This window comes from Phyllostomus discolor, chromosome 4 (genome assembly GCF_004126475.2).
Source record: "Phyllostomus discolor isolate MPI-MPIP mPhyDis1 chromosome 4, mPhyDis1.pri.v3, whole genome shotgun sequence".
NCBI classification, from domain to species: Eukaryota; Metazoa; Chordata; class Mammalia; order Chiroptera; family Phyllostomidae; genus Phyllostomus; species Phyllostomus discolor.
Window position 1 is genome coordinate 110,089,886 of NC_040906.2, and position 17,410 is coordinate 110,107,295.

The window sequence follows — 17,410 nt, forward strand, 5'->3', positions numbered from 1 at the left end:
CAGGCAGGCGGGGCTACTCATTACTGTGGAAGAAATGTGGCATGTGGTGACAGAAGGCACGCCGCCACTGGCTAGGCATGTGGCCTCCGGAAAGTTATGTAAAATGAAGATCCTCCTCGCCTTGCCCACTGTGTTCTGTAAATTGGGGGTATTATGCAAATGAGAAGAATAAATAGGATGAGGATTGATTAGAAATTAGCAGGTACTACGGAATGTAAGGGGTGGTTGCTTAACGGATCAAGAACAGAGCAGTTTTGATGGGGGAGGGAGCGAGGGCAGGTTGAGAGTAGGCTCAGGAGGGGCAGGGGACAGAGGCAAGGAGGCCTCTGGGCGATGGCAGGGAGGCTGTGTGCCCAGTGGGTGAAGGACAGCTCCCAACTTGGAGACTGCGGGTTCAAGGCCTCAGGGAGCCGTGTCATGGGTGAGCGGGTGTGGCTTCCCAGGCCCTGACTTTCCCTCTGCCCTGGCGGCCAGAGGGAAAGCAGAGTGCCCACGCGGCTGGGATGAGCCTCTGGCAGCTGCCCTGCCTGTCTCCTTTCCAGACAGGTGTATCATTCACCTGCCTGCACCTGTGGGCTCTTGGCTACCCACACCCTGACCTGGCACCTGTCCTTGGCAGAGTCAGGCTGTTTTTCCATGAGCTCTTGGCTGGAGCTTCCGAGGCTTCCCCTGCTGCCTTGGCCTGGATGCCAGAGCCTCCGGTTCTTTCTGCTCCTTAAACTCACGTTTGACCAACTGCTGGTCCTGGGACCACCCCCGGCTCATCCCCCATGCCCTCCTGCCCCTTATATGTCCCTGATGACAGCAGGCAGGTTAATCGCTGCCCCCGAGACAGACCAGAGATATCAGGAGCTCAGAGCACAAAGGCATCTTAGAATTGACCATATTTCAACCTCTCGTGCTCAGAGGAAACTGACTCCTGGGGAGGGAGAGTGACCTGCCCCGAGCAATCCAGCAAATTCAGGGTGAAGAGGGCTCTAGAGCCTGCACCTCATGATTCCTAGTCCCGGGCCCACAGTGCCTCCTGAAGCACTTGGTTCTCTTTGTCATGGAGTCCCTACCACACGCCCAGGTGTCATCTCTGCATGGGGACCTGACATGACCCACTGGCCTCCGTGGCTGAGGAATGCCATCTGCAGCCTCTCAGGATCCAGGGGCAGGTAGGGCTCTGGAGAGTGGTCTGGACCCAGACAGCAGGAGGGCTGCTCAGATCCCAGAATCTCAGGCTTCGCCCAGGGCCTCCCGCAGGCCAGGGTGGGGCCAGAGCTGCCCAGGCCCACATGTGAGGCCCCTTCCCTCTCCATGAGGCCATGGAAACCGGCCGCATCTCTTCTCACCCTCCTTTGATGTAGTCAAGAAATGTGCACTCTGACTCCACGGCAAAGGAAAGCAGCGTGACCTTGAAAACAAAAGGAGTTTGGTCAGTGGGGAGCACAGGCTGGGGGGAGGGGGGATGGCTTGCTGACCCTGCTGGAGCACTCCACATGTGCCAGTTTGCACACATCACTGTGTGCAGGGCTCACAGCGACTCTATGACGTGCTGGTATCATCTCCATTTTATCACCAAGAAAACTGAGGCTCAAAAAGGCCATGCAATGTGCCCAAGGACACTGTCATCATGTGGCCACCCGAGACGCAAGCCAGGCCCTTCTGAATCCAGAGCCTGCACGTCGCACTCAGTGCCAAACCGCCTCCCGGAAGGACCCTGTCTCTGTCACGGGAGCATGGAGGTTCCAGCCAAGGACATGGTTCCCGTCAGTGTGGAGTGTGGAGGGCAAGGGGATCTTCTGGACATAGCCCTGCAGCCCGCCACGCTGACAGTGCCACACTTCCACACCCGTTAACCGTCAGCCCTTCAGCCTGCCGCTCCGTTCTGCACTTATTGTAAGCCCTACGTGTCCCCCTCATCCTTCTGGTGCCTCTCAGTCTCTACCCTAAGGCCCAAGACCCTCTTAAGCAGCCTGATCTTTTCCCGGAGGAGACGCCACCCAGGACCCCTCCCCCAAGCACAGGCCTTTTGACATATGCCCGCTGGCAGCTTTGGCACCGGCTTCACCAAGACTGGCAGCTTCCTGGCAGCTCATTACGATGATGATTTAGGATTGCAGAGACAAGTGAAAGCCTGGCAGCCGAAACCAATTAAATGAGGCAAAATTGGGGCAGGGGACCTTGTACCTGCATCACAGAACCCCCGTTGTAGGATTTGACTGCTCCCTGCTGGTGCAGGCTCAGCTGTCTGTACGGGCTTGCTAGGTAGGCCGGTCGGGCTCCTGCTTGACCAGGCTGATGAGCCGTTAGCCCGGAAATAGGAGGGTCTGTGAGAGCTGAGGGGGCCTCAGAGACCCCCACCCACTGCGGTTCTGGCATTAGGCACTGGACAAGGCCTGCTTTCACTAGAAAGGGACTATGGCAGTGGCCTCTCCTGTGACAATCACTAGGCTCCTTGAGGAGCTTTTAGAACAGCTTGCAGCCCCAGTGAGGCCCTCAAACCAATTATACCAGAGTTTCTGGGGCAGGGCTGGGGCCCTGGACCTTTCTGTAGCTCCTCACCTGAGTCCAACCTGCAGCCAGAGTTGAACCCCCACCCAGGCCCTGGGATGGCCTGAGACCCTAACTTGCCTGACTACATGGATTCTCCCACGGACTTGCTTCTCAAAGTGTGGTCCCCAGACCAGCATGCTCAGAATCACCATGGTGCTCATAAAAAAATGCAGAAATGCAGATTCTTGGCATTTAAACAAGATCCCCAGGAGATTCTGTACACAGTAAGTAAGATGTGAGAAGCACTAAACACAGATGGCTGAACCCCAGCCTGGAACCCCAGGCAACTAGCTTGGGCGTCTGTATTTTAGTCTGGACCCTGAGTGATTTAAAAAAATTTTTTAAATCAACTCCAGAGAGAATGGAAGGGAGGAGAAAGAGGGGGAAAGAAACATCGATACATTGATGTGAGAGAAAAACATTGGTCAGTTGCCTTCCACACACACCCTGACTGGGGGCCACACCCACAACCCAGTCCTGTGCCCTGACTGGGAATCAAACCTGAGACCTTTTGGTCTGCAGGACGATGCCCAACCAATTGTGCCACACCGGCCCTGAGTGATTCTTTTAAAGTGAAGACTGGGAAATGCAGCAGCAAAGGAAAGTCAAGAGACCTGGGCCCGGGCCTGCTCTGCCCCTGATTCACTGTGTGACTAAAACAGTTCACTTCCCCTTTCTGGGCCTTAGGTCTTTACCTTTAAAGTAAGAAAGCTGGGCAATATCTGTAGTTTTCAAAACTTTAAAAAAAAACGTGCATCCAATATTTCTCAGCTAGGGGAGTTGCTGCCTCCCCTAGGGGCATTTGGGAAAGTGTAGCAGAGTTCTGGGGTCTCACAATGACTGGGGATCTACTGGTAGCTGAGGCCAGGGGTGCTAAGCACCCCACAATGTGAAGGGAAGGTCTGCGAGGTGCAGAATGACCCTGCCTAAGTCTCCGACTGCATCCCCACGGAGAGACACTGCAGCTTTGGACAAAGGAAATACAGGGCGGGGCAAAAGGAGGTTTGCAGTTGTGAGCAGGTGACACAGAGTTTATTCTTGTATCATTATTTACTGACTATTGTACTATTTTCCCGACGGACGACTGTAAGCCTACTTTCCCCACCCTGTACCACGCTGAGCCTGTCTATGGAACAGCTCCACTCAAAGGGGTTGGGGTTTGCCCCTCTGAGTAAGCAGACTGCTTTGCAGCTCACAGGCCTGTGTCTCTGCATCTCTCGGGTGTCTGTCATAGCCAGCCTGTGCAATAAGGAGGGGAGGGATGACTCGTGAGCCCTGTGTTACAGATGGAGAAAATGAGCTTCCTCGGAGGAACCTCAGAGCCCCTTGACGTCGGCCTCTTCTGGGCCTGGAGCTGCAGTCTGCCTGACTCACGTAACTAGGTTTGGCTGCATTGGCTGGTGGTGCTATGGATCTCTAGAGTGGTGAGGGACACAGAGAGTACGGGAGTGGACACATTTGCACAGCAAAGCCATTGGCTTGGTCTACAAATGCACTGTGGGTGTATCCAGCTCAGGGCCTTTGCACATGCTGGTCCGTACTAGAATTCCCTTTCCCCAATATCCTCAATTCCTGCCCCCTCACCTTCTTCGAATCTCTGCTCAAATGTCCCCTGCTCAGAGAAGCTTCCCTTGACTACTTTACACAAAATAGTTGTTTCATCCCTGGCATTCCCTGTTCCTCTATCTTATTTTACTTTTTTTACTTTTTCCCACAGCACTCAAACCACCTGACACACCTGCATGCATGTGTACGTATGTCTGTTCATTTTCTGTTTCCTCCCACTAGAACAGAAAGGCCAGCAAGACAAAGACTTCCATTTGCTGAATAAGTGCGTGAAGATGAGCCCCCAGGAGCTGCTGGGCCAGTGCGCTCCCCAGATGGTCGCAGTGAAGCCGGGGCAGTGCCCATGGCCGCTGTCAGCTCTGAATAAACTACAGCGCCGGCTGCCCTTGCTACCACTCTCTAGCTCTGGGACTTTCGTTGAGTCACTTTCCTGACTGCAGCCTTGGTTTCCTCTTTCATGACAAGGGGATGATAACAGCTGCCTCTCAAGGAAACAACCTGTGAAAAGCACCTAAACTGGGAATTTCCCTGAGTAAAGGCCCAATAAACGTTACTCCTTTTCCTCTTCCTTCCTGCAGGAAGTCCCACGGGAGTTTCTCTCTGGGATTTCTCATTATGTATCACACAGTCTGATAGGAGGCTGAAACCCCGCCTACCGCCCACCGCCTACCCCCGGGCTGCTGGGGCCACTGCTGGGAGGGCCCCACCCCTCCGCACCCCTCCCCACCCCTCCCCACCCCAACTCTCAGGTCTGGTTCCCACACTGCACGAGCACACGGACGCCCATGCGTCCAGGGCACCGTGTGCCCTGACCCCACACCCAGCTCAGGGCTCAGAGTGTCTATGCTGCGCTGCAAAGTGGGAGGGGGTGACTACTCACGGTGCCAGAATTCACATATTTCTTTTTCTTCATTTTCTTTTTCGGATTTACCACCTGCAGGAAAAACCAGTTACCAAATAAGAAGGCGGTTCCCAAACAGGCACAGCTGGGCCCCTTGGGCTTCCATTGGCCCCTGGGTGTGGCCTAGACCCCAGCAAGCAGAGTGGGCTGAAAAATTGGGGGTCCCAGGGAGGAGGATTCAGGGAGGTCCTGTGAGAGACTATCATTTAGATTTAAACAACTGGGTTCCCTAATTGGACCCGTAAGCAAACACACCAAGAATAATATTTATTTAATCTTTCCCACTACTCCCCAAACACATCCTCCACCCTACGCAGCCAGAGAGGCTCGATGTCGCAAAGGGACCTGCCCATGCCTGCCTCGCGTTCTGGCTCAGGCTGCTCCCTCACCCAGAACACGCCCCCTCCGCCCCCGGCCAATCCTCCTGCTCCTGGCTGTACCACCTCTGCCCTCACACTGCAGTTAGAACTCCTTAACTGCTCTTCACATGCAAGCCCTGTTTCCAAACCACACCTGTCATCAGAGAATGTATCAGAGCACTAGCTAGGCATGCAGTAGGTGCTGGAAAAAACAAAACCCACTTCTCGTGGGTTAACTCAGTGGCATCACCTGGGGGTGATCTCCCCACCCACAGAGACATTTGGCAATGTCTGGAAATCTCTTTGGTTGTCACAACTCGGGGAGTAGATAGGGACAAGGGATGCTGCTAACCGTCCTAAGGACACACAGGACAGCTCCCTGCAACAGAGTCACGGAGTCCAAGATGCCGACAGAGCTGACAGGCCCAGATGGCGAGGGGGGCCCCTTGCCCTGGGAGCCTCTGCGGGTCTATTGCACGCACGTTGTTTGTACTCTAGTCTGGGCCTCCTCAGCACCTTCAGTTTTTACATGGGAAAGCTAGGCCCAGCCCTTCCCTAACCTCTGATCTCCACACCCGCTCTGCCCTCCTCAGGTGTCCAGTGCTCTCACCCATCTCTCCCATCGCCCATTCTTCCTGCCGGGGCAGCCAGCCGGTCTCTAGCCAAGGTCTCTTCTGTCTGAGTAACTACTGATACCCACTTCTGCAGATATGGAAACTAAGGCATGGAGACACCAAGTGTTCTGCTTAAGGACACACAGCTGGTCTGGGTAGGGACAGAATTAGAAACCAGGCCACCTGGATAACAAATACAAACACACTCCTCACAAACACTTACAGGGCGGGGGTACCAGCTCCTCTCCTCTAGAACTTTGACTCTCATTGGGGAAAAGAAGACATGCTCTCCGGACGGGTGACAACAGCCACCAAGAAAGGGGAGGCAGAAATGCGAAGGGAGCCGTTAGAAGAACCACTCCGGGCGGGAGCATTGGCGGAGGCTCCCAGAGCAGGTGCTGCAGGCAGGTGCGGAGGGACAGGAAGGATTTGGACACAAAGACGTGGAAGGAGGCATCCCAGTCAGAGGAGATGTTGTGGGGGAGGGAGCACAGAACAGGGGTCCAGTTAAACTGCAGAAGCACCGGGGGAAGAGTAAAATGGGCTGGCTGGGAGAGAACCTCGAATGCCAATTGAAATGTCTGAGCATCGCCCAGCGGGTAGCAGGGACTCGGATGAGCTCTAAGCTGACCGGGGCAGGTCCCCGCAGGATGCTGGGACCTGGTGGAGGTGAGTATGGGACAGAAGAGTGGACATCCAGGGGAATGTTTGCCTGGTCCTGCCACCTCATGGCTGTGACCTTAGGCAAGTTACTGAACCTCCCTGGGTCTCAGTTTCCTCACCTGTAAAATGTGAATAAAAAGTACCTACCTCATAGGAAGATATGGGGATTAAACGGGTCAATACAAGTCAAGTGCTTGGGACAGGGACTGGGATGTAGTAAGCACTATGTACGTGTCCTCTGTTATTATTTTTTATTACCACAACTTATTACCACCACCACCAGGCCAGGTGACAGACAACGAGGGCTTCTGGGTGTCGGAACAGGTACTGAGCTATGGCAAAACAGCATTGTCAAGAACTGACCACAGATCTTGGGCCCTGGGCTCGGCTGTGAGGGTGGGGGAGAGGGAGGGGTCAGGGGCGATCAGGTAGACACAGAAGGAAGGAAGAGCTGGACTGGGGCACAGGTGGGGAGCTCAGGTGAGAGGGCTGGCAAGCTGTGCATCAGATGGTAAGTGAGAGTCTGGGGAGAGGAGCTCAGGATAACCTCAAACCCTCCACGGGCACGAAAGCAGCCCAGGTGACGCGGTTCACAGACACACTCGTGGGAAAACAGCCTACTGGGCAAGGTGTTGAGATTTGGGCTCAGTTGCACACTCCAGTGCTGCACCGTGCCTCAGTTTTGCAGTCTGTCCCAGGAGGGTGTGGAACTTTTAGAACTGAGTGCATCTTAAACTTTTACTCCAAAGTAGCCCTCCTCGCTGAGGAGAATAAACACAGACTCCTGGGGATCTGGGCGTCGCCCAAAGACCTGGCCACAAGCTCATTTCTTTGAAGTCTTCTGTGTTGTCTTTAAATTAGCCAGTATTCCACATTTCCACTCTCTAATTATAACTTTTAATATTAAAGCAATGTTTTGTTCTCAGATCTTCATGTGAAGTGGCACTGGAGAGACGCCCTGTTTATCCTGAGGGTTTGTGCACTCCCAGCACACACCCCCTCCCTGACTGACGCACCAACCTCTGCGGCCCAAGCAGAGGCACCATGAGGTTCCATGCTCGGGACCAGCACCCCCTAGGGGTCAGGCCGGGAGCCTTCCAAATCCCTGGACTATTCTGCTCCCTCTCCTCACACCTCAAGCCTCCCCTGGGTGGGTCTGGGGTCTACCCTCCTGTACAAGAAGGGCACAGAGTGGCTCTCAGGGGCCAGGAGCTGTTCTGGCTCTGGGGACACAACAGCAAGTGAGACACCACCCAGACACAGGGGCAGCGCCTGTGAGAATGAGGCCACAGAAGAGGAGCCGGCATGCAGGTTCAGAGAGCCTCGGCTGTCGAGACTGGCCTGGGAGTGGACTGGGCACAGGGAGGGGCTGGGGTCAGACCCTAGGGGCTAGTAGGGGTGTGACACGTGCACCTGCTGACACAGGCCCTCCGCTGCCCACAGACTGCGGTCACTGAGGCACGGCACCCCTGCAAAGGAGCTGGGACTTCACCCCTGTAGGTAAAAGGCCCTGTAGCTCTCAGCTTGGGTGAGGCGTCTTTCCAAACCCCCTTCACCCTCCCTGTGTGAACCGGGCCGAGGTGGGGGGGGGGGTGTGCTGTCAGGTTTAAAGTTGGGCGGGGATGTGGTCAACTGACTGTTTCAGAGGAGCACTCAGGCTACTGAGTGGAAGAAGGCAGGCGGTGGGAAGGCCTTCGGGGGCTGCTGCGAAGCCCCCACTCAGGGGAGATAACGCTGGGGGCAGATGGGAATGAAGGGAACAAATGTCAGAATATCTCGGTGGTACTAGAAGTAGGGCGCCGTCACGAATGGTGAGGGGCCACCGCTGCCAAGGATGGCTCCCCAGGTGCCGTGGCCCCACGATGACGGCACAGGCTGGCCGGGGGGAGGGGAGGGCTGCGGGGAGACTTTGGCCGGTGCATTCGGCTTGGGAAGGCCAAGTCTAAGGAGTGGTCAGCAGACAGCCAAACATACAAGTCGGACAGCCAGGGCGGCACCAGGGCCCGAGGCGAGGACGTCTTGGGGCGGAGGCTGGCTCTGTCTTCAGGAGGACTGTTGGAGAGCCCTCCCAGGGACATCCCACAGTGCGAGGCCTGTGGGGGGCTGTCAGAGTTTAATCCCTTTTCTGCCTGATGGCATTTCCCTGAGAAGATAACGCTTCTGCTTCCCACGGCCGCAGTTTCTCTTGTCCAGTGCATGGGGGCAGGGATCCACGACCAAGGAAACAAGTGAACCCCACCTTTCTGCTTTTAGCCTGAGAGACCATGGCCTCTTCCGGTGTGTCAAGTACCCTTAGAAGCCAGACTTCAAGAGATCTAACCCCTTCCTTTCACCTCCCTAAACATCTCCTTCATGGAGGCCAGAGAAAGACAGAGCCTGCCCCTCTCTGCCTGGGTGGGGTAGGGAGCAGGCAAAGACAGCCTTTCCTTTGTCGATGCAGAAACCAAAGCAATTAACTGTGAGGAATTCAAAGACATTCACCCACGCTCTACCTTCACAATGGCCTTGTTCAGCTGAATTCAGTGCGTGGATGTCTAATAAGCACTTCTGTGTGCCCAGCAGGGCCCAGACCAATGTGAGGAGAGGCGGCCGAGAGGGCTGCCGCCTGCCCTCGGGGAGCTTCAGCCCAGCTGGAACACAAGACCCGAGCACTCGGGACAGAGATGCAGGGTGAGGGAGGGGAAGGATGGAGGGTTCAGACTCGGTGACTCAGGTCAAAGACAGCTGTTCAGTGTCGCCAGCTGAGTGGCTGCTAACGTGAGGCTAGAGCCACTTGTAGGAAGGTTGGGAAACGTGAGTCTCCTGCACACGGGAGGGGGCGCAACACGGGATCCTAGAGGACAGCACTGACGTCATGCGCACTTGGGGCCAGACATCATTCCGGTAACTTATTCAGTTCACCGTGGCACAGCAGAGCAGTGCAAGGTGGAGTCAGGCTATGAGCCTAAGCAGCAGCGAGGGTGGGAAGCCAGCACTGTGGCAGGAGCTGAGCCACACGCGGAAGGTGCGAGGCACTCCAGAGGGAGAGCACAGGTCAGCAAAGCTTCAGCCTCGGAGACTGTCCTCCGAGGGCAAATGCTGCTCTGTCCAGGGATAGTGGGGGCCTTGTCCTAGGTTCTCCAGGTCTAGACAGAGGTGTCCTGATGCCTTTCCTCTGAGCCTCTTCTTCCAGAAAGGCCCTGACACTGTTCTCATTGAAGGCAGAGGGCCATCCTGAACTCAGGACCTCAGGTCTGGAACCTTCCAATACTCTCTCTCACCTCCTGCCCCACCCCTACTTCAATCCCCCCCCCCCCCCACCTTGTTGGAAGTATTCTTTCGGGTGCACCGTACCTCTGTTATTTAGAGTCAGATCATCCTAGGTTGCTTGCTTCTTGGTTCTGCCACTTCCTGAAATGTGTCTTTGGACAACTTCCCTAACTTCTCTGAGACTCAGTCTCCTTCGCTATAGAATGGGACGATGGCACCCACCTCAAAGGAGACCCCACAAAAACCCCAGCCCTGCATGTGGCTCCCTGCAGTCCTCAATGGCTGGGAAGCAGGAGCTGTGTGCCATCAGAGCAAACCCCAGGCTCGGAGCATTCGCCTCACCTCGTAGATGTTGAACTGGCTCTGCCCGCGGGCCAGCTCCCGGTAGCTGGTGGTAAACTCCCCGATGAAGTCGTGGCTGCAAAGGAAGGCTGCCGCTGAGACTGCGAGGTCCCTGCTGCATTTTGCCTCTGCCCCCCACCCCCACCTCTCACACCCCTTCCCCGGCTCCCAATTCTGCCCAGGCCTCTTCTCCAGGGGCACAGGCGAGCAGAGAGGCTGGGTCCCTGGGAGGAGTCCGGTGTCATCCGTGGAGCAGGAAACCCAATGGTCAAGTAACAAAAAGCAGGACTCTGCAGAATAGGATCCATTCCTGCCTGGATTCTTGTTTGAACAAACCAGGAGCAAAAGGTATTTTGGGGACCACTAGGGAAATTTGAATATGAAATGAATATTAGTGGGCATTCAAGGATTACTATTCAAAGTATCAGGTGTGATCATGGCATTCGTAACTATGTAGGAAATACCTTTATTTTTTAGACATTCCCAATGAGATATTTAGAGATAAAAAACCGTGATGCCTAAAATTTAAACTACGTAACAAAACACAGGTAAAGCAAACATGGCAACATGTGACCCTTGTTAAATCCAGGTGAAAGGCTTAGAAGTGTTCATTAAGCACTTTTCTCTACATTTCTGTGCATTTGACATTTTTCCTACAATATTTTTTAAAAAGACAATTAGCGCCATGTGCGCTCAGGCCCCTGGAGGTGTTTCCTGCACCTGCTGGAGCCCTGCACGAGTTTACAGGGCGTGCAGCACAACCTCGTACAAAGCAGAGCACCCCTCCACTGTGGCTGATGCCTCTGCCCGCCTGTGCGGGCAAGGGGTGCCTACTGCAGACACAGAGGTGTCCTGGGGCCTTCCAGCCTCGAGTGTGCACCGTAGTTTTTCTACAGTTTACAGCTCTCTGCATGCAGACTTCGAGCTCCTTGATGGTGGGAGCCAATTGCATCTGGTGGCTGTGCCCAGCCTTCTCCAATGAAGGAGAAGTATGGAGGACTCCAGGGTAAGTTGAGGCAAATCTCGGCTGGACACGGGAAGCCGACTTGCCTGTGACGTGGTTAAAGAGGAGAGGAGCGAGGAACAGGGGAGTGACTGAAGGCAGTGCTGGCCCGGGCCGGTCTCCACAGGAAGCTCTAAGGGGAAGAGGCTTAGCCTCCCCACCCACATCACAGACTTGAGAGGTACCAGTGGAGACTGTGGGGTGTAAAGCCCTCCACGACCCCCTGTTAGTGCCACAGAACAGAGAGGCCACAAAAGCCAGGATGGTGTATTTGGATTTGGTTCAACAGACAAGTAAGAGCCTCTGAGGGTTCTGGACTAAAGCTGTGAGAGGCCTTCTTGTCCTCCTCTGTGAATTTCCAGTGACACTGGCTCCTTGGGGGCACTAAGAAGGGGAGGGCACTGGCTTCCCAAAGACCCTGAGTGGGCACCGCCATCCGCTGGCAGGTTCAGCCCTAATCAGGCTCTGCTTCAAGGCTCCTGAGCCCACTTATCTGTGGCAAAGCTTCCCCTTCCCACCGCCTGAGCCCACCTGACCTCCATCACCCCCACACGGCTTAGCTCACACAGAGAACGTGACCATGAATGCTCAGGGAATCACTATTGTCTATACCTTACAACATGCACATTTCAAAAGTCCTAAATCTTCCTAAACATGGGGAGGTTTGAGGCGCTGGCTGGCTGGCCGCCAGGCAGTTCTCTGAGGAAAAGAGACCTCTTAAGCCCTTTGCACCGCGTCCTGAAGGACAGGGGTCCTCTGGGGCCAGGGGATCTGGATGCGGATGAGTCAAGGGGCAGGGGACGTCCCACAAGAACATGCAGGCCCCTCAACCCCAGAACCGCCACCAGGCGGGGGTGGGCACAGCCTCCCCCAGTGGCTGCCCTGTCCCTGCCCCCCCTTTTACGCTTCTGCCTGCTTACCTGCCATCGCGATCCCAGTCGTACACCTCCACCTTGATGGTCCTGTGAGACAAAGGGCTTATGGTGGAATGGGCTTGACCCAGCACCCACGTGGCCTGAGGATGGGGCCCTTTTCATGCTCCTGGGCCAGAGAGGACCCAGCGACACCCACCAGAAGGCCATTGCCCCTCTCATGCTCCCAGGCCCTCAGTGGACACAGCAGCCTGAGAGATGAAGGAACTGTCTCAGGCCCTTTAGCAAAGGTCTGTGGGAAAGCAGCAGCCACAGAGGTGCGTAGGGACTTTCCCCCATTTCAGGGAGGATGTGGGAAATCAGCCACAGACCTCAGTTCACCCCACTTTCTCCTTGGCCGGAGGGGGCATGTGTCCCAGCACGAAGCCACACTGAATTTATCAGGGGTGGAGCCATCACGGTGGGGGCGTGCTGCTCCCCTGATCTCAGGCTTAAGCAGGGCGGGCTTTCCTGGGAGGGGTGACGGGACTGCGTGGCAGAACCCAGGGTCTGAGCGGTGGGAGCCAGCTCTGCGTGTCAGGGATGGGCCCAGGGCCCGGCCGGGGCAGCCTGCTGAGCTGTTCCGGGCCACGACTGGCTCCTGAGTGAGGGTGTAATTATCTTCACATTTTCGCCTGGCCGCTTTAATTAGTTTGTTTTGACTCCTGTGCATGGGCTGGGATCTGGGAGCCCATTTTATTTTTAGCCTGTTTCCCTGGCAACAGGCTAGCGGACCAGAGGCGGAGGAGGGAGGTGGAAGCCTGCAGGTTAACCCTTGGCGCCAGCGGCCCTCCAGGGACTCCCGGGGTGGGGGAGCTGGGCCGTCCCAGGGCAGAGGCCGGCCGGGGGAGGTCGGATCCTCGTGGAGGAGCCAGGCTCTCCAGCCTTCAGTTCTAAACGGGGCTCGCAGAGGCGGCTGCCTGGACCTGTTTTCCATGAACATCTCATCATCTTGCCCGTCCACAGTCAGGGCCCATCTCCTCGGGTCTCTGAGGACTTGGCCTTGGGCTTCCGGAGCCCCAGGAGGAGGCGCTGTCTCCCTTCGGATGAGCCTTCGCGGGGGCTGGGAGGGGGCGGGGTGTGGATTCGCCTTCATCAGGGCAGAAACTGCTCTGCAGGGAAGGAATGCCTCACAGGTTGCGCACCGACTGGATTTTGGTTACTAAAATGCAAAATGAGGCAGGTGTAGAAGCCCACCATTTAAAGAAATTCTTTAAATTCTTGTGGAAAGCAAAAAGCAATGTCTCTCTGAGGAATTATTGTGGGAAATGAACAAAAACAAAAAATTGGGCTCCTGCAGGTGGGCTGGTGAGCTGGACAGAGGCTGGAATGCGGACCTGGGGCTGGGCCACTAGCTGGGGAACCTGGAGGGGCCACTTAACCTCAGTGAGCCGCAAGCCAGCGCTTTAAAGTTGGGACGATATTGTTCTTATAGAAGAGCTGCAAAGACAAGTTGGTGAAACTCCCCTGGCACGTGGGTGGTCTCTATAGAAATGCCCCCTTCTCTCCGCTTTAGCATTTGGCCATGCTCAAATTGATTTTCATATAAAATTTACTTAAATCTGGGACACCTGAGCCTGGGTCCCTGAGCTCGGTAATTTCTTATTCCTGGAATGACGAGGCTGGAGTGACCTTAGTGACATCCAAGCCTGGCTGTCTTGACACATCACCAGGGAACTTTTCAGACACACAGTCCCCAGGCCCAGTGCTCAGCAGCTCAGGGCCCCCCAGCTCTGCCATGCATGTTCTGGAGCGTGACCTGCAGTCCCCTCATTTCCAGATGGGGAAACTGTGCCCCAAGGGAGCCCAGTGACTTGCCCAGTCACACAGCTGGTGAGGGTCTGAGTGAAGACCCTGCCCCACAGAATCTCCCAGTCACTCCCAGAGCCTCCAGCTCTGCAAGGGACCGTCAGGGGCCCCAGGAAGGAGTACCTCTCCTCGAACTACTAACACCGGCCCCTCAGATGACCTGATCAGTGACAGCCACAAACTCAGTTGCCATAGGAGGAGGACCCCAGTTACAGCCATAGCTTTGGATACCCCAAAAAATCACTGGGAGGTCTTTTTTTTAATAATCCCATGGCCAGCGGATCTGATTTAATTAGTCTAGATTGGACTCCAGTACAGGTAGTTTGAGAAGTCCCTGGCTGATTCTAATGTTCAGCCAGAGCCGCTGACCTCTCTGGTTTTCAACCTTGATTGCACCTTGGATCCCCTGGCGAGCTCTAGCAATCCTGACACCGATGCCTCGCCCCAGAGATTCAGCATCAGTGGGTCTGGGGTGTGCCTGGCAGGGGAATTGTTTAAAGCTCTGTGGAGGATTTGAACTTGCAGCTGAGGTGGAGACCACTGAGTGGGAGATTCCTGTGCAATCGAGGCTCCAGGGATGGTGCACGCAGGCAGCCACTGGAGGCTGCAGACTCCAGCCTCGGGGGAGAAGGAGGTGACAGCAACACTGCCCAGAGACAGGCGCAGGCAGACAGAAGCCAGGCACGGCTTTGACCACTCTGTTGATAGTTCTGTCGCCGCCCAGTCCTGGCTGGGCTGCCCCAAGGCTCAGCCCACTGTGAACGGCAGGCCTTGGCTCCAAACCCCTCAGCACAGGTCCAATAAAGGCTCATGTTGAATTAATTGTGACTTCTGGGGCCAGCACCCAAGAGAAGGGGCTCCTGGGAGTGAGACAACAAAATGAGCTCTTCTGCCCACAAATCACACATCTTATTCAGCATCAAAAGGCTCAGGACACGGAGCCCCTAGTGTGAGAGGCAATGGGGTATACAGGGAAGGCTGCAGGCTCTGGTGGCAATCCCAGCTCTCCAGCCACTAGCCAAGTGACCCTGTGCAACTTGGCTTAGTCCTTGGAGACCGGGGTTACACCTCTGTGAAATGGAATCAGAACCCCCACGTGGGAGTCTCTACATCACTCACACGGCCAGCACTGGACACGTGTTGTTCCGTTCCGTCTAAAACACTCAAGCCTTTCTTCCAAGCTCCTGTCTCCCAAACAATTCCCATTCACCACGAGAATGTCAGCTCTACGAGGCCAGAAATTTTTGTTTGCTTCGTTTGCTGCTGTATCTTCAGCTTCAAGAACAGTGCCTAGCATACATCCGTAATATAAGTAGTGTTAAGAAATAGCCTGCCGGCTGACTAAACTTCAGTCAACTTTGTGGAGTGGGCCATGAGTAATAATGCCTGCCCTCCCCAGAATTACGGAGGGAGGCCCAGAGTGTGTGGCTTTCCCCAAGTCACAGGTTGTCAGCAGCAATGCCAGGCCTTGGGGCGGGAGCCAGTGTCCTGTAGGTCCCTGGATGCCTGGGGCCAGAGTGACAGAGCGGGGTGTGTGTGAGCCTCAGCAGGACAGCAGGGATGAGGGACACTGGCAAAGATGCCAGGCTTCCCTCCCAGTTCACCAGGCAGCCCTGTCTACAGTCTCCCACGAACCGGGCTGCCCACCTGACTCCTAATGAGCCTCTCCCGGGCTGGAAGGCGCACGTTTGCTGCTGCTGACACATCCCCAGCGCTGACAGGCCCCGAGGGGTTCACCCAAAACTGACAGTCAGTCCAACACTCAGAGAGGCTGCAGGGTGGAAGCAGAGCGGGGCCTCGCTGGGGTAGGCAGAGACAAGGTCGGCCTCTGCAGGGGTGAGCCAGGGATGGTAAGGCAGTCCCAGGGGAGGACATGCCCACTAGCCTGGCCCTTTCCGGCGCTCAGCGGGTGGTAGGGCTCAAAGGAGAAGCAAGTGGTTTTTCCAGGGGACAGAGAGAGTGTGACGTTTCAGAGACGTGACAGCCTCCAGCTCCAAGGAACTCTGTCCTCTCCAGGTGAGGACCCAGCACCCTTAACACCCTCTTAAAATCCACTCATTCAACTGCAAGCTGTGAGTGAATGACAGCTGCCCAACCAAGGGAATCTGGTTTAATGAGGACAAATCCTCTAGTCTGTTTGCTCAAGGAGAGAGTAGGGGGGCTTTAGGGAAGGCAGGGGAAGGGCGAATTGCTGTGAGCCCTTTTCACCCCACTGAAGGGCTGGACTGGCTCTGACCTTGACGCCATTTCCTCTGATGCCAGCTCTGCTCAGCTGGGTCACTTGAGTTGACCCCATGTGAATTGGAGACACAGGGGGATCCCCAAAGCACAGGGCCAGCCCAGAGGTAGCTTCTGGAGAGGAGAAAAGTACTTTCCCCCCGCCCTGGCAAGTCACGTCACCTGAGGGCCTCCCCTTCCCCGCCTGCGAGGTGGGCGTGTCACCAGCATTCACCCTCTAGGGTCACTGGGAGATTTAATGCACACATAAGATAATGTATTGAAACCAATTAGGACACAGTTTGCCCCATATCCTAAAGACTCAGTAATCTTATTAATATTAACTGGTTTCCACCCCCAGAGCTCCAAGAAACCAGCCGCTTCTCAGCAGATGATTCTTGGTTCTCCAGCTCCTGGGCTTCTCTCGCAGGAGTGGTCGACCCTTCCGTGTGAATCCCCCTCTCTCAGCTCCCTGACCACAGCCTCCCCGCTTGGTCCCCTACTATCTCTGACTGTCCCTTCTTCCTCCTACTCTGACCTGGGGCACGCCCCCCACCCCCAAGGGCCTTGAGCGCCTGACCTCGGCCAGCCCCCCTGGGGTCTCCCAGACCTCTGTCCTCTCTCCCTAGCCGGGCACCACTGCCTGCCCCACGGCCACCAGTTCTGGCTCCCTGTCACCCTCCCCATTTCTGTCAGTGATATCACCTTCTCCTGTCCCCAGTCTCCAAGCCCTAATGACCCCTCCGTCCCTTTCAGTCCATCTCCGGGAAGACAGCGAGTCCTGCTGCGTCTCGGTTCCACTCCAGGCCCGGAGCAGACCCGCCCTGCGCCCCCGCAAGGCTCTCACAGAGCCACCTCCAGACACACCCACTGGCACCATGTCCTGGCCAGTCAGAAGCACAGCACTAGGGTCGAGAACACGGATTCTAGAGCCAGCCTCAGCTTCCTAACCTGTACAGTGAAGGTAGTGTTAGTGTCTCTTTCAGGGCTACTAACTGGTAGGAGGACTAAATCAGTTCATGTACACAAATTACCATGTCAGTGCTACAGGAGCTCCTGCCATTATTATTATTATTATTGCCTGTCTGTTTCCCACTGTGGCCTGGAAGTAGCCTAAGAGGGTGGCTTGGGCCTGACAGCTCAGTGCGCCCACAGCACCCAGCCTGGCACTCTGTGCCTGGCTGGCCTGGGAGACATGGCTGCTGGATTCAACCCAATGTTCTGTGAGGCTTTAA

General features: G+C 55.7%; 1 protein-coding gene across 2 annotated transcripts in view; it reads right to left on the reverse strand.

Moving 5' to 3' along the window:
• Positions 1 to 17,410, reverse strand: part of CPNE5 (copine 5) — an 87,222-nt gene that overhangs the window by 12,226 nt on the left and 57,586 nt on the right. For both annotated transcript variants that reach the window (XM_028509602.2, XM_028509601.2), the window contains 4 exons: positions 12,159 to 12,200; positions 10,236 to 10,311; positions 4,988 to 5,041; positions 1,338 to 1,399 (listed from right to left, as the gene is read on the reverse strand). In XM_028509602.2, the coding sequence (XP_028365403.1) occupies positions 1,338 to 1,399; positions 4,988 to 5,041; positions 10,236 to 10,311; positions 12,159 to 12,200 (234 nt within the window). The remainder of the gene's footprint in view (positions 1 to 1,337; positions 1,400 to 4,987; positions 5,042 to 10,235; positions 10,312 to 12,158; positions 12,201 to 17,410) is intronic.